The sequence below is a fragment of the Hipposideros armiger genome, unplaced genomic scaffold (assembly GCF_001890085.2).
Source record: "Hipposideros armiger isolate ML-2016 unplaced genomic scaffold, ASM189008v1 scaffold_161, whole genome shotgun sequence".
Classification (NCBI taxonomy): Eukaryota; Metazoa; Chordata; class Mammalia; order Chiroptera; family Hipposideridae; genus Hipposideros; species Hipposideros armiger.
In genome coordinates this window covers 2,521,195-2,535,971 of record NW_017731511.1, presented here as the reverse complement: position 1 = coordinate 2,535,971, position 14,777 = coordinate 2,521,195, and the positions used below count along the sequence as shown (strand labels likewise).

The 14,777-nt window shown below is 42.5% G+C and overlaps 1 protein-coding gene across 1 annotated transcript in view; it reads right to left on the bottom strand.

The window, feature by feature from the left end:
- Nucleotides 1-1,445: 1,445 nt before the first annotated feature.
- PAPSS2 (3'-phosphoadenosine 5'-phosphosulfate synthase 2) overlaps nucleotides 1,446-14,777 on the bottom strand; it is a 76,444-nt gene continuing 63,112 nt past the window's right edge. Inside the window, exons 8-12 of the mRNA XM_019651515.1 lie at nucleotides 13,311-13,516; nucleotides 7,681-7,816; nucleotides 5,605-5,873; nucleotides 4,283-4,512; nucleotides 1,446-3,311 (exon numbers count right to left, since the gene is read on the bottom strand). Coding sequence (XP_019507060.1) covers nucleotides 3,170-3,311; nucleotides 4,283-4,512; nucleotides 5,605-5,873; nucleotides 7,681-7,816; nucleotides 13,311-13,516 — 983 coding nt within the window. The 3' untranslated portion in view covers nucleotides 1,446-3,169. The remainder of the gene's footprint in view (nucleotides 3,312-4,282; nucleotides 4,513-5,604; nucleotides 5,874-7,680; nucleotides 7,817-13,310; nucleotides 13,517-14,777) is intronic.

Genomic DNA, 14,777 nt, shown 5'->3' with positions numbered 1-14,777 from the left:
GGTGGCTACGCCCACCCGCAACTAAGATTGAACACAGCATCTTGAGGTTAGAGGCCAAGAGCTGCCAACGGGCAGCCAGATGGCAACTGGCGTCCTCCACAACGAAGACTGAAGAACAACAACTTAGCTGTTCCCCTTCCCCAATTCCCCAACACTGTTTCCCTCCCCAAATACCCCAATAAAATCTTCAAAAAAAAAAAATTCATAGGCAAAGGCTGCACTGTGGTTTTCAGTCTAATATTTTAATCATGTACTGGGATACTCTAGACCATTTACATTTAATGTAATTACTAATATAGTTAGATTATTTATACTTATCCAACATGTTAAGTTTTTCATATTATTTGAAACAGCCATCTTATCAGAATCACTTCTAAGTAATGAAGATAATTTGGAAATAATTAGTATAAAATTATGGTGGTTAAGTAAGCAGCTGAACTTAAACAATTTATCTTTAAAAAAAAAAACGATTTTAAAATGACTAGATTTTCTACATGCAAAACCGATGGGTTAGTTTGATACACAGTCCAACAATGGAACAGATGGTAAAAAAAATTGGACCTAAAAGACAGGTAATAGAAAGGAGGAAGATAAGGAAAAAACAAAAATGAACTTGATGTAGCCAAGATTCATTTCTTCTTGCTGGGAATATGGGTTGGAAAGAAATCTATGTATTAAAGTATGCCATTATGATTTACACATGCCTTTCCTGGATTTTTTTCACACTGCCCTGTACAGTTTGGCATAATCCCTCACCACCACTTACATGTTCATGTCCTTACACATTTCCTGCCCTACTTTGTCCTAAGTGTCACTAGGGGTCAGCAAGCGAGGATCTGGGGAGAATGAGGGAGGGGCAACAAGCGGCAGCTCTCAGTTTGCTGTCACACCAGTTTTATTTGGAGTGAGGACAAGTAGCAAAAATTTTCATTAAGTTGTTAGGACATAAGCAAGGCAGGGACTCAAACCCAAACTATGGGCCTATCTGAAGGCCAAGGAAAGTATGGGTAGAAACATACTTTTCTGCATACAAAAGTAGTAACTGCTGAGATTAGTGGAGGTATGAGAGTTGTTGCCAAAAACAGACAAACAAAAAACCCCACCATTGCTTCCAACCCTGCTGGTTAAACTCCTTGGGGGCACTTTCAGAAAAGAGGGGCAAGTTAGAAAATAGAAAAGTGAGATCCTCATGCAATGAAATCTGGGGGAGTGGTCCCTGAGGAGCCCAGTCACCTCTAAAAATATCACTGTAATACTTGGCTGAGACCATGTGTGATTCACATGTAGAGCACCGTTTTTAAAATGACATGAATAAGGGCAAACAGCCTCTTAATTATGGTCTGAAAGAGCTGCTGCTGTTTCTCTCCAGTTACATGAAGTCCCAAAGCCCTCAACAATCATATGGTCAACTCACACTCAGTGTTACAGGCAGGAAAGACACGGCCTCCATTTTGAGAAATTTATTAAAATAAGAACAAGCATCAATGTACATACAAATAATCATATGCACTGTGTGGTGCTAGAGCAAAAGAGCAGTTTTAAATATATTTTTAAAAATCACAAAATATATTGGTTAAGGCACTACATCCTGTCTCATATTTTTAATAAATATGCTGTTTTTTTTTTAAAAAGGCAGTTGTGAGGACCTCTGATCAAATGAATCTAAGCATATACTATTAAAGACAATTACACTTTGCTGTGGTCATTGTATATTATTTATTCTCAAAAGAACTTTCATTAGCATTTTTAAGATTATCATTTAAAAAAAAACTGAGAATATTTTTTAAAAATCACAGTTTTCTGTTTCCGGTTTAAGTCTCTTCCAGAAAGACCTATGTACAAAAGGTACTGTTTCTTCACATATCCCTTAGCACAAGGAATTAGACATAAAGTACAAAAGATTGCCTCCCAGGAAGTAAAGCCATCAGGAGTTGGATGTCTCAGACTAGCATGAGTCTTTGGAAGAAGTATTTATTTCAACTGCAATAAAATCATCTAAGTTTGGAAAACTGGACCTTTCAGCATCCATAAAGGCTACTTTGTAAGTGCCCTCTGTTCAAGGAGCTTCATTAAGCATTTGGAGGACTCAGACCCCGCGCACATGTTGTGCGGTGTAGACAGAGCACCAGCCTGGGAGTCATGTGGCCTAGGTACGTGTTCAGTTCCACCAGTACCTCCTAAGCATGCCAGTTTTGTGTTTTTGTTGCAGTGCTCAGCAGCTCAAAGCTTGTGCTTGTGCATCGTCTGAGTTTGGTCACCAGTCAGATGAAATGGTTGGATTTGATGTTTTCTGTGGTCTTTTCCAGTGCTAGCTGCTGGCTAGTCTGATGGTGTAAGCAGGTTTTCGTTATAGCCGATGCTGCTGCAGTTGGCAGGCAAAGCCTCTTCATAAGACACAATGACCACAGCAAAGTGTAGAAAAAGTAACCTTCTACAACATTGCCAGATTGTCTGAGCCCTGGGTGTAAATCTTTCATCAAAGCACTCTACGCTATTGAATTAAAAGTCACGGTTTAACTAGAGTTATAGTATTCACAGAAGTGCATTATTAAGACTTCTCTTATTAGACAATATAACTTTGGTGGCAGAAGTAGGTTGCATAGATCTCTGAGATTAAATTCACATTTTCACACATTTGGTTTCTCCAGTCAGGTCATACTTTAGCATATGAGAGATTGGGCAGTAAGGCTGTATATAGGCATGAGGCAAAATGTCAGGAAGAATCTTGACATGAGCCACCTCATTCAAGGCGAGAAATTCCCCCCCCCCAGTTTTATAGAAGAGGCTGCTCTGATTTATTTTACTATTGGTATATGACATGGGGAGTATGCACGTTGGCAAGACTTAAGCTGGAAAATATGCTTTACTTTTGGGCAAGTAAACTAGACACATGGTCAAAGCTTTAAGAAATCTGGAACCTAGCCTCTCAGATGCTATAGAGAACACACTATCATTCTGAAATGATAGCAATATTGCTTTTACCTGCTAAGCTTTGGACTTCAGCTTGACATTTTTATGTATATATTGAAATTGAACTTTACATTTTTACCTCATTATAAAACCCTAGAATCAGTCATTGAGAAACAATTGGATACAAAGCATCTAATCACAAAAAATAGAAAAGAGAATCATAGGCCACTTCAGAAGGAAACTCTGGAGCCAAGGTCATTTAGTTGTTCTTCTCTAGGGACCTATAATAATCTGTCAGGACTTTCCATGCTTTGGGGGCCATGAAGCCGTCTGGGGGGTTTTCTCCTTCCCGGGCCAACTTCCTCATACGAGTTCCTGAGATAAAGTCAAACTCGGCGTGCCTGTTATAGAGGAGCAACAAAGAATTCTGCATAGGTAAATAACATCTACCTTAAAGATTCCTAGAGTGGGTTATAGGTTCTCAGACCACATTTTTTTTTTCTGTAAAATGCTGCATTTTCTAAAATGGCAATCTGCTAAATCTTCAGTTCTGTAAAGGAACTTGCAGAAGGGGGAATAATGACAGCTATAAGTTCAATGCTTCCGTGTCTTCTGTCGCTCTTCCTTACTGTGAGCTCTGAGCATGGCGAGTGCGCCATAAATACTCATTAAAATCTTTTTCTATGTTGACTTCCTTTCACTTAATGTGCCGGGCACTCAGTGCATACTCCAGGAATGTATGTTAAAAACAATATTTTGGGGCCATCTTCTACATGCAAGAGGCTGTGCTATAACCGCAGGGAACACAAAATGTGTAAAACCAGGTCATGGCCTCCAAGAGACGCCCATTCCATTCCAATTAGGAGCATGTGGAGATGCACTGGAGAGTTTTCCAAAGGGCCCCAAATTTTTATTTGCCTCAGTATTCCAGTTGTACAGCTGTTGATTAAAGAATTTTTCTCTGAGGGCCGGCTGAGTAACTCAGTTGGTTAAGAGCGTGAGCTCTGAGCAACAGGGTCGCCGGTTCGATTCTCACATGAGCCAGTGAGCTGCACCCGAGCTGAGCTGCCAACAGGTGGCAGGATGGCTCAGCTGGTGAAAGCATGTGCTCCTAACAAGTTTGCCGGTTCCACTCCCTCATGGAATGATGGTCTATGCCCACCCACAACTAAGATTGAACATGGCACCTTAAACTGAGCGGCCACGAGCTGCTGACAGTTGGCTGGATGACAACTGGACTTTGAGTTGAGCCAGCTGTGCCCTCCACAACTAAGACTGAAGGACAACAACTTGGCTGTTTCCCTTCCCAATTCCCCAATAAATCTTTTAATAAACAACAATAATAAAAAAGAATTTTCCTTTGAAAACCTACCTTTCTGGGTCATAGAAGTCCATGGCTTTTTTTACTTTGTTGTAAGCAGCCACTCGGAATGGAATGATTTCCACAGAAGTGAGGCCAGGGGCCATGCTCAAGACCTTGCCCCCATGAGTGGGTTCATACAGGTCTTTCTTGGTCTCAGGGTGGGGCATTCCTGCAGGGTCCCGGCCTACAATGTAGAAATTGGCCCCTGCAATCATCCGGGACCTGCAGTGCCACTGGACCTAGAAAACATCACATAAAGGACATGCCGGTCATCACTGACCAGTTTTGTGGGTCCCTGTTAATAGACACACCATTATTCCGCATTAAAAGTAATTCAATAATGTGGATCAACTCATAATTGCAGGGAAGTCAGTGAGGTGTCTAAGACTCCAGGCTCTCATCTTCATCTGCTTGGTTATGTTGGGTAGGACAGGAGCTTAGAACCCGACCCCCGCACCCTCCCCCCGCCCCTTAGAACCTGAAGTTATATTTCCTAATCTCTCCAAACAGGCTAGCCGACCAGGAACATGCAGACCTTACTGTTCTACCGAACTGTGAATTTTACTTTTCAGTCCCTCCCTGTTCAGAATAAATCACAGCTTCAAGGGAATTACAAACTCCACTCACTATCTCTTACCTGACTGCTTATAATGAGCTAATTACCTTCCGTATGCAGACATTGATTCCAGTTCAATACAGCATTGGGATTTCAAACTGAATTGTCCTCTTCAATCAGATAGAAATACAGAGGGTAGAGAGGAGAGCTAGGGGCCTGGAAGTTCGAAGTGGTTGAAAGGAATTAATTTATTCAACTCAGTTTGGGGCATTCCAAAGGGTTGAGACCCTTTCAGTTCATCATACTTCCAGCAAACGTGTTCAAATCCACTACAGTGGTTGTGCAGTGGGACAAAGAAAGTCTGTTTGATAGGCTCCCTGTGTGATGAAAGGGAGACATTAAGCATTTAAAGACAGGCTCTCCGTGAGCTTCTAATGTAGCTCACAGAGCATGGAGAATCACTAAGTAACTGGAACTGCAGACATTGAATATTAGGTTTGATACAACCTGCCCTATAACCTAGCTAAGTTGCATTATCCACCTCATTCACACGCCAACTTTCATATTCTCAAAGGCAGTGTATAACAGGGTGGATTTGACAGTTGTAGCATTTTTATAAGCACTAAATGGAAACATAATTAAGTTGGATAAAGAAGAGAGACTAGAAGATTTTAGCATCTGTGCATGACAAAGAGTCCCAGAGACACAGTTGCTCTTCTAAGTAAAGTTGGAGCCTGCACTTGAATCCCATGTCCCAGCTCAGGGAACCGCTCACCTCTGTGGGGCCAGCATATAACATGGGAGATGGGAAGATGGCGACGATGGTTGACTTGGGATCCAGGACCCCTTCCTCAAGCACGGCTGCGTGCTGTTTCATCCGCCAGTCCAGGGGCACGTCGTCATCTTTGGTCCAGCCACCCAGAGGGTGGAGCAGGAGGACCGGGTGCTTGTAGCCCCTCTCCAGGAGCCGGCGGCGGGTGTCCTGCATCAGCAGGGCATGGCCATTGTGGACAGGATTGCGCAACTGGAAGGCAAACACCGCATCTGGAGAGGAAGACAAAAGCCAAAGTCAAAGAAATGTAGTGTCGCCTGTCTGCAAGAACAGAAAGGAAAAACGCAGCTATGTTCATTGTTCGGTGCATACATATATCCACCTGCTTTTGATAATCAGCGGGAGAATCTACTTGGGTCATTAGGGTGCTATTCCAAAGGTACCAACCAATGTCAGAGTGCTTAGACAGGGCCAGGACGCAGAAGCAGGAAGCCCTAGAGGGAGAGTCTGACGCAAAAATAAAAACATTTGTTGCCAGAACCTTTCCTGCTAATGAAGTCTTAGGCGGGGGCCTCGATCATCAGTCCTCTTGTACCCTGCTCCAGCCTCACTTTCCCAGGGGTGTAAGTAATGATGAGGAGCATTTTCTGGGGCCCATGCAAGGTCTCAACAATCTAAAAATATAAAAGATTTCATTGGCAGTGGCCCTGGCAGAGGCGGGTACTACAACGCTGCGGTCTCTGGACTTCTCATCTCGGGGTGGGACTACCAAGTCAGGGACAGGACCAGCCAGCTCCCTTTCTCTGCCAGACATGGAAGGCCCCACCGTCACTCACCCTGGGCGGCCATCACTGGAGCCCAGAGGGACCGGTCTTTCTTTTGTAGCCTGAGGGTGTGAGGATGGTGAGCAGCCCCACCTAGGAGCTTGTAGGCCTTAAGCGAAAACGCTGACCCCTAACTTGTCCAGCAGACCGACACCTGAAGACTCACCGAAAAGACGACTGGCAGAGGGAAAGGGCCAGACACGGTGCAGAGGGCATTCTCCAAGTAGGCCCTCAAGCAGTGCTTTAAGGGAAGAGGCACGTGGTGTCATTCACCAGGCACTCACTGTGCGCCCACTGAATACCAGGACTATGCAAGCGGCAGGGACTAGACTACAGTCCTGCCCTCAGGGATCTCACAGTCTTGGGTGGGTGGGGGAATACTGCGGTAAACAGAGGATTGCAGCCACGTGATAAAGGAGGAGGCTCCTATTGGCCTTGGCGACAAATGGAGGAGCTTCTGTGAGGGGCCCAGGGACACTGGGCTGGTGGTTCCAATGCCTTTGAAATAACAACAAAACCATAGCAGGGGAAACATTCAAATCAGTTCTCAGGTCTCAGGTTTCCACTGCACCATGACCATCACCACCCACTCACCTAACCTCACACACAGGATGAAGGTCTGCTAGGATCCTGTCTATCCTAGTAAGGGACCCTAGCAGAAGTTCTGGCATATAATACAGGTTCAATAAATATTTGTTGAATAAATTAAAAAATAATAGAAGGTATTTCATCTTCACTTTAAGGAAACCTTCAAAACGACTTCACTTAGTGATGGATTATTTCTGGTTATGAAATAATATATATCCATATGGAAAACTTGGGAAATACAAAAAAGCCCCAAATAGAATATAAAAATCATCCATAATCCTATCAGTACTTTTTGTCTCTCTTTTTCAAAATATGTAAAGTGAAAATCTTCCCCACCCTTGGTCCAACTCCATCCCCAAAACGTAGCTGCTGTCATCAGAGACACTTCCATACATAAAATAGGTTAGGGTTTTAAAAACAATTACTGTTCTGCAATTTGCTTTTTCACTTAATAAATATACTTTGGGTATCTTTCTGTATCAGTGCATGTTTTTAACTGACAAATTCCAGTATATGGATGTAGTTTAACTTTATAAACTCTTTCCATATCAATAGACGATGTTTCCAGCTTTTTAAAACTATAAACATGCTGTTCCTGATATTTTTAGCTCTGTAATCAGAGTGTGGTAAGGAATATTAACAAATGCATTGTAGCCAGCCTACATACCAGCATTCATTTCTTTGCATTTCTGTTTGAGCTCTAGAGGTGTCAGGCGGTATTGGTCCAACCCATCATTCCACCTTATTCTTTCCAGTACCTGAAGGTCTCCACCAACCAGCCAATCCCCACTTTCCATCACCATCTAGAAAGACAATTATTAAAGTTGTTAGTGATTAATATCGATTTCTATTTATCTGAAAAATTTTCTCCTTGTGGACCAATCTTGGGTTATTACTGAAGAACTGCCTTCAGTTCTTCAAACTTTTTGATCTCTCAGCCCCTTTATACTCTTAAAAATTATTGAGAATCCTGAGTTTTTGTTTTTGTGGATTATAGCTATCATTTTTCATTTTAGAAATTAAAACTGAGAAACAAAACAGACCCAGGGTGCTGTTATGACCTGGGAGAAGGCCAAACCTAGAGAGGAGGAGTGGTTGGCTGCAGGCCAAGAGCCGACTCTACCATATTGTGGTGTAAAACCAAGATGTCTGAACTGGCCTTCCAGATTGTTTTCAAGGCATAGTTGTCAGAGTAGAAAGAAAGAAAATATTTTACTTATTATTTAGATATGTAACTTTTATTTTTTATTATTATTATTTTTTTTTAGCTGAGCCATCCTGCCACCTGTTGGCAGCTCAGTGGCAGCTCAGCTTGGGCCAGGACTCAAACCGCTGTTGCGCAGAGCTCAAACTCTTGAGCCAGCTCTTAACCAACTGAGCCACTCTGCTGGCCCCTGGATATATAACTTTTAAAGATGATACATGGGCTTCAGTTTGTACTTCTACCCTGGGATTATTAGGTGTGAGACTGGTGTGAAGAATGGTCAAAATAATGAAAAAGAAACCCATGATAGTTTGGATGTTGTCGGGCCTGACAACACACGTGGTTAGGCACTGCCACCTACTTCATGGCATTTAACCATAGTTTTTACATTGTACACCTTAAACTTACCTAATGTTATATGTCAATTATGTCAGTAAACCTACAAAAAAACACGACAACCTTTGTTTTTCTACAAATTTAAATATGTCCCAGATGATGTTGCAGTGCAATCAGTTACAACTTAGAGCAAATGTCTTTCCTCAATCATTGAGACAAACATTATAGAAAATCTTATACCTCAGTCAAATAATGGTTTCACAACCCTTCCTCTGATCAAATTCCATGTGCTGTGGTTTAGAACCCCTGGGTAGAGAGAGATTGTGCAAGGGATTTGGTTATGTTTTCACAGCCCCTTTCTAAACTCTGTACTCAGGAGAGTCACTTACCAAGAATATTATCAAATACCTCTACCTTTACATTTACTTTCTCCTCACTGCTTAGAGTCAGACTATAGATAAAATTTTGGAAGATTTAAGAGCCCAAATTCCTGGTAATGTAGTAACTCATTGTGGACACTAAGAGACCACCCTATCTATACTGGTTCTACTGGTGAAGGCAATACAGGACTAATTTCATTTGCTACCTAGCCTAAAAATGTGTCTGTATGAAGAGCAATGTTTAAACTATGTTTTTGGTCTTATTGGGATAGAAATGGAAAGGGGGCATTTCTCTCTCCAAGGTGATTCAACTGTCCCTAAAACTGTGGTCCAGCTATCAGGAAGAGAGGGCCAGTGGGTCTGCCTAATTTCCCAGGACTTCGCGGGCTCCAAGTCCCTACCTCCTGTCAAAGACAGGCAAGGGACCACAGCTAGAACGTTTGCAGAACTGGACACACAGAGGAATGAGGAACAGGCTTTAAGGGAGTCTGGTGATGTAGTGAAAGGGGAATGGGGCTTGGAATCACAGACAACAGGAATGCAAAAAGGAGAGGATGAACTCAACCACTAGGATGAAGACTAAGAAAGCTATGGTGAATTGGCTCAAAGGGCAAGGAGAGGAAAACTTGAAAGAAACAATGTGGAGAGGAAGAGGGAATGTGCAAATCAGAAAGAGAGGAGCAGCTGAGGACAGGAAGGTGTAGAGGTCAGAATGAAAAGAGGGAGAGGAGAGGATGGAAACAGAAGGAAGGGAAGAAATGGTGGATTCAGGAAAATAAGGTCATGATGAAAGAGTTCAGAGAACAGAACTTAAAAGAAGAAAACTAACATGTGATACAAGTGAAGAATATATATTCATTTCTGTGATAGGTATCATAGTCATGGAATTCTGTGGCTGTAAGGAACCTGTAGACCGTGTGGACTTGATGCTCTCATTTTCAGATGAGAAGGTGGTTTTACAGAGTGGAGTGGCACAGATCAAGTACACAGAGTTCAAGCTGTCAGCCAGGACCCAAATCTAGGACTCCTCCAAACCAGGCTCTTCCCATCGCTCTCACTGCCTCTCATCAGGAAGAGAGGGCCAGTGGGTCTGCCTAATTTCCCAGGGCTGCCTGCTGATGTTTCAGCAATTCCTTCAGAGGGATCCTGTGTTCATGTTTCATCCAGTTAGAACTGATTATGTGCCAGGTCCTGTGCTGGCTGCTGAGGATCTGATGATAAACAAAACAGATCAAGATGTGGTCCTTGATCTCAGGGTTTGGCAGTCTGAGTGGATTAAGAAAAGAGTAAATAGATAAAAATACTGTGGGACAGGTGTGGACAGCCAAGCCTCTAGGTCCTCAGAGTAAGCCAATTTCTTAAAGGGCAAAGGAGTAACAAATAAGGTGAGGAGGCAGGGGTAGGATGCACAGTGTCCTAGGTTGAGGGACTAGCAAAAGAAAGAGAGGATGATGTAAGACCTGCTGAGAATGACTGGAGGAAAGAACATGTGGAGTGGTGGTGGTGAGAAGTGGTACAATGAAGTCATGTCTTTATAAAGAGTTTCCGGGTAAAGCTTGGACAATCCCCTCCAGCTGCAGAATGGAGAAAGGATCCCAGAGGAGTAAGGAAAGAGGGAAGAAGTGAAATGTCTTGGCACAAGTTGGAACAGAAGAGAAGTGAACAAATTCAAGCAATGCCTAGGAGGCAGAAGCGTCAGTACTTGGTGATGGAATGAATGAACAAAGGAGAAGAAAGAAGATTGACATCCAGGTTTTGGACATGGCCAACATTGGGATGGTGGACCTGCCCCCCTGAGCTTGGAGACGCAGGAAAGGGAACGGGTCTGGGGAGAGGCTGTGCATGTAGAGTGTGAGGTGCTTACAGAATATGTCCAGGTGGAGTCATACAAGATAGAGGTCTGCATAATTATCCAATGCAGTGGTTCTCACCCTTCCTGGTGCATCAGAATCACAGAGAACTTTGAACTCCCAACACCCAGAACTGACCCCCAAATAATTAAAATCTGCGAGGGTGGGGTCCAGTCTTGGGTAATTTTTTACCCAAGCTCCTCAGGTGATTCTGTTGATCTAATTGACCGTATGGTCTTCACTGCAGAGCTAAAGGGAAGCCATACTCTGGTCTCTTGGTATCTACATCTGTAAAATGGGAATAATGATGCTTAGCTACTTCACAAGAGCATTGTGAGAAATAATTACTGTTTGGAAAAGCTTTGAGAGCCATGGATGAAAGGCAACCGGCCTCCTCCAAGCATTAGTTTTAGAAGTTTCACCCGTTTCTTCTCATGATTTCATATGTGATCATGGCACATGGTTTCATGTTAGTGACTCAAGAGAAAGAATTGGAAAGACTTGAATGGAAGGTCAAGGTGACTTCAGAGCAGAGCTATGCAGCAGAAGCAAACCATTTCCTTGGTGATTCTGACCATTTTCCATGCAAATATCACTCCCAGCACCACATGGAAATACAAGAAGGCCCATGATTACTTTTGGAAGGTTTAGGGTTCTAAAAAAAAAAATGTATTACTGTGAATTTCAAAGTGCTTTACAAAAAGCACAATGCAAAGAGTTTCTTTCCCAATAAAACCCATGAGTTGTGGGTCTGGTAAACACACCTTCAATACTCCATGTGTATTGTATACTAGGTGAGTGGCTTTCTCTCTCTGGCTATCTAGGCCCATTTCTCACCATTAGCTAGCTCACTGGGAATGTTTATAGAGTCTCTCTAATAACCTAATAGTACAGAGTCACCAACTCTGTTGTCAAGGCCACAGGTCACCCCATCATTCTCTCTGGCTTCTAAGAAATTCTGAGCTCCAACTGCCAGCACATGTTGCAAGACATGATGAAAAGAAATAATTGGTTAAGAGCTTCCTTAGGTTTTGTTTGTTTTTTTTTTCTTTTCTTTTTAGTGCTAATCATTTATCATAATCTTCGGGCTGTTAGGCCCGAAGAGTGGAAATATCTGAGCTGGCATGATGAAAAGCAACTATTCTTTATGTCACTGAGTGACGATAAGATCTAAAGCTTATATGATTATGATCAGGAAAGGAATGAAACAGGCATGACTATAGCCTAGACGCAATTCCTCAAATAGCTCTCAGGCAATGTCCTGCAACTTCAAGGACAGACTGCCAGCTTGTTGGAGAGAAGCTGTTGAGATGACTTTGAGCTGGATCTGCTTTAAGATTAAAGATGCTTATCTGCAAGGTGGATAATTGGGTCCAATAAATGAAAAGTGGGTTCGCTGCCAATTGACCTCTTGTATCAGAGGCTGCCACCAGCAGCCTTGAAAAAGCCCCGCCTATCTTGCAACATTTCACAACTGGGAAAAATAAAATAAAACAAAACGTAAGTTTGCCCGACAGATTTGGACAGGTTTATTTAAATGTTCGTTTTGCAGCATCTCAGGGCTGAACGACCTTGGAGTTATTTTGAGGCTGTTCCTCTCCTTTTATAAATGAAGAAACTGAGGCCCAGTGAGAGGATATATATTTTAGAGATTCCTGGGCTTCACACTGCTCTCTATTCCTGTGAACTTGCTGAAAATTAGTTATCCCAGCTAGGGAATTAGACAAGTCAAATCAGCAGTCTACGTCTTTTTTTTATTTCAACCCTAATGCTCTAATCTTGAATGAGGGAAGGTTTTGCATTCAGTTTTACATATTTTTCTTTATGGAACATGAACCACATCTAGCAATCCCATAATACCCTCCACTCCCACCCATCAGTAAAACCAATTAGAAATTGTGAAGGAATCTGAGGAGTTTTTATCTATTTTGCCTTGTGGCTGAATAGACTTGAAATGATCCTAATCAGCTGAACACATTTTTCAATCCAAAAAATACCCACTGATGAAAATGTGGTATCTCCCCTCTGGAAACTATGCCACTATCTGTACTGATTTTGTTTACTAAAACAATGTCATTGACCTCTACCCCTCCCTGGCCACAGAGCATGAACTCTGTGTCTTTTTCTAGTGGTTGGTTGGACCTACTCTGTATGAAGAAATTGACTTACCTTGTGAATTTTCAAGCTGGACAGGGCTGCAAGGTCTGGCTGTGGTTTTGTGCAGAGCTGCAGCTACTCCTGATGCTAGACTAAATTATCTCCTTGGTCCAGTTGTTTCCCATTCAGCTGAGGGACCCAAACATCACAGCATCGAAGGACACAAGAGGTCATTTAAACCAGCCCTCAAAATAAAGACATTTCTTTGCACCTTTCTACAAAGATCTCCCTGGCAAAATCTCCCTTAGAAATGCATTCTTCTCTTGAGCCCCAGTTTTTCTAAGTCCTTTGTCAAGAAATGAAAAAGGAATTATTTTTGCCCTGAGTTGAAAGAGATCAAGAAAGCCTTTCCAAAGGTTTTGCAACTTACTTTTATATGGGGATGTTTTGCACATGTTGTCCCCCACACACGGGAGCAACGCTCCTCTTTTCTATGTTCATAGAATTCAGGGTCTTGTAAGATAGCCACCCTCCGTCCACCATGTGTCAAGACAAACTTGCTGCATCCTTCCAGCCGCGTCTTATCCTCCGCAGAGACAGGCAGTACAATGGGAATGCTCATGTTGATCACTCCATCTGTGGAAAGAGCCACATGGGGCATGACTACGGTACAAGACGTCCTGTCCTGTAATGATGACTCAGTGTGCACAGTGTCTCTTCCAGACATTTCTGCAACAGGCATGAAGACTTAAATCCACATGGTTGTGTTGGCTGCACCAGTTTCTCCAGAATCTACGATGAGAAGTCTTTGAGGGCTTTCTCAAAGCAGCAGATGGGGCATTTGTGAAAAGTGAGCTGAATTTCAAATCATGGAGGTTGCTTCAGGAATTTGGGGGACCACGAAGGGGTGTCTCCCTTCTGGGTTCCCTTTTGAAAGCTTGGTCCAGACTTCAATGCACTAGGAAGCTTAAAGTTTTTAAAACCCCAATTAAACAAAATAAAGGTTGGCAAAACAAACCAAAACAAGCAAAAAAACTCTAGTCTTTCTTGGAAATGAACCTTGTAACAACATTGCAAGTCTGTTATTATTTGTTTAGGCTCTAATGGCACTACCAACACACAATTGGAAAAGAAAAAAAAATCAAACAATTAATATTAACCAACAGAACCCTAAACAAGCAGTACTCCTTGGAGGAGTGAAAAAAACATAAAGTTTATTTGCTAAAGCTCCCATACTTTCTTTGGAGCGTGAGCACCTCTCACCTTTATGCTAAGTCTCTTACTTTAAAAGGTATTTAAATAAACTGGTTGTTCCAGCTTCTTAGCACACAACACAATGAATTGGAAGGTGAGGAATGCGGTGTTCAGACAATTTACATTTTTAGCTGCAAGAAATGTCAAATGACAGCTTGACCATAAAGGCAGAGGCTGGAAAACTACTTAAAAAGAGACATAGAAACTGTGATGTTTAATTTTATGTGTGAACTTGGCTGAGGCCACGGTACCCAGATATTTGGTCAAACATTATTCTAGATCTCAAACATTTCTCTGAAGGTATTTTTAGATGAGATTAACATTTAAGTCAGTAGACCCTGAGTGAAGCAGCTTGCCCTCCGTGATGTGGCGCGCCTCATCATTTGAAGGCCTTAATAGAAAGACTGACCTCCCTGTAAGAAGATGGAATTCTGCCAGCAGACTACCTCTGTCTGGACTTGAACTGTAAGTCTTCCCTGGGTCTACCACCTCCCAGCTTACCCTACAGACTTTGGACTTGCCAAACCTCCACAAATGCATGAATCAATTCCTTAAAATCAATCAATCAATCAGTCTTCCTCCCTCTTTCCCTCCCTCCCTCCCATTTCTCTGGAGAGCCCACACATTAATACAGAAACTAAAA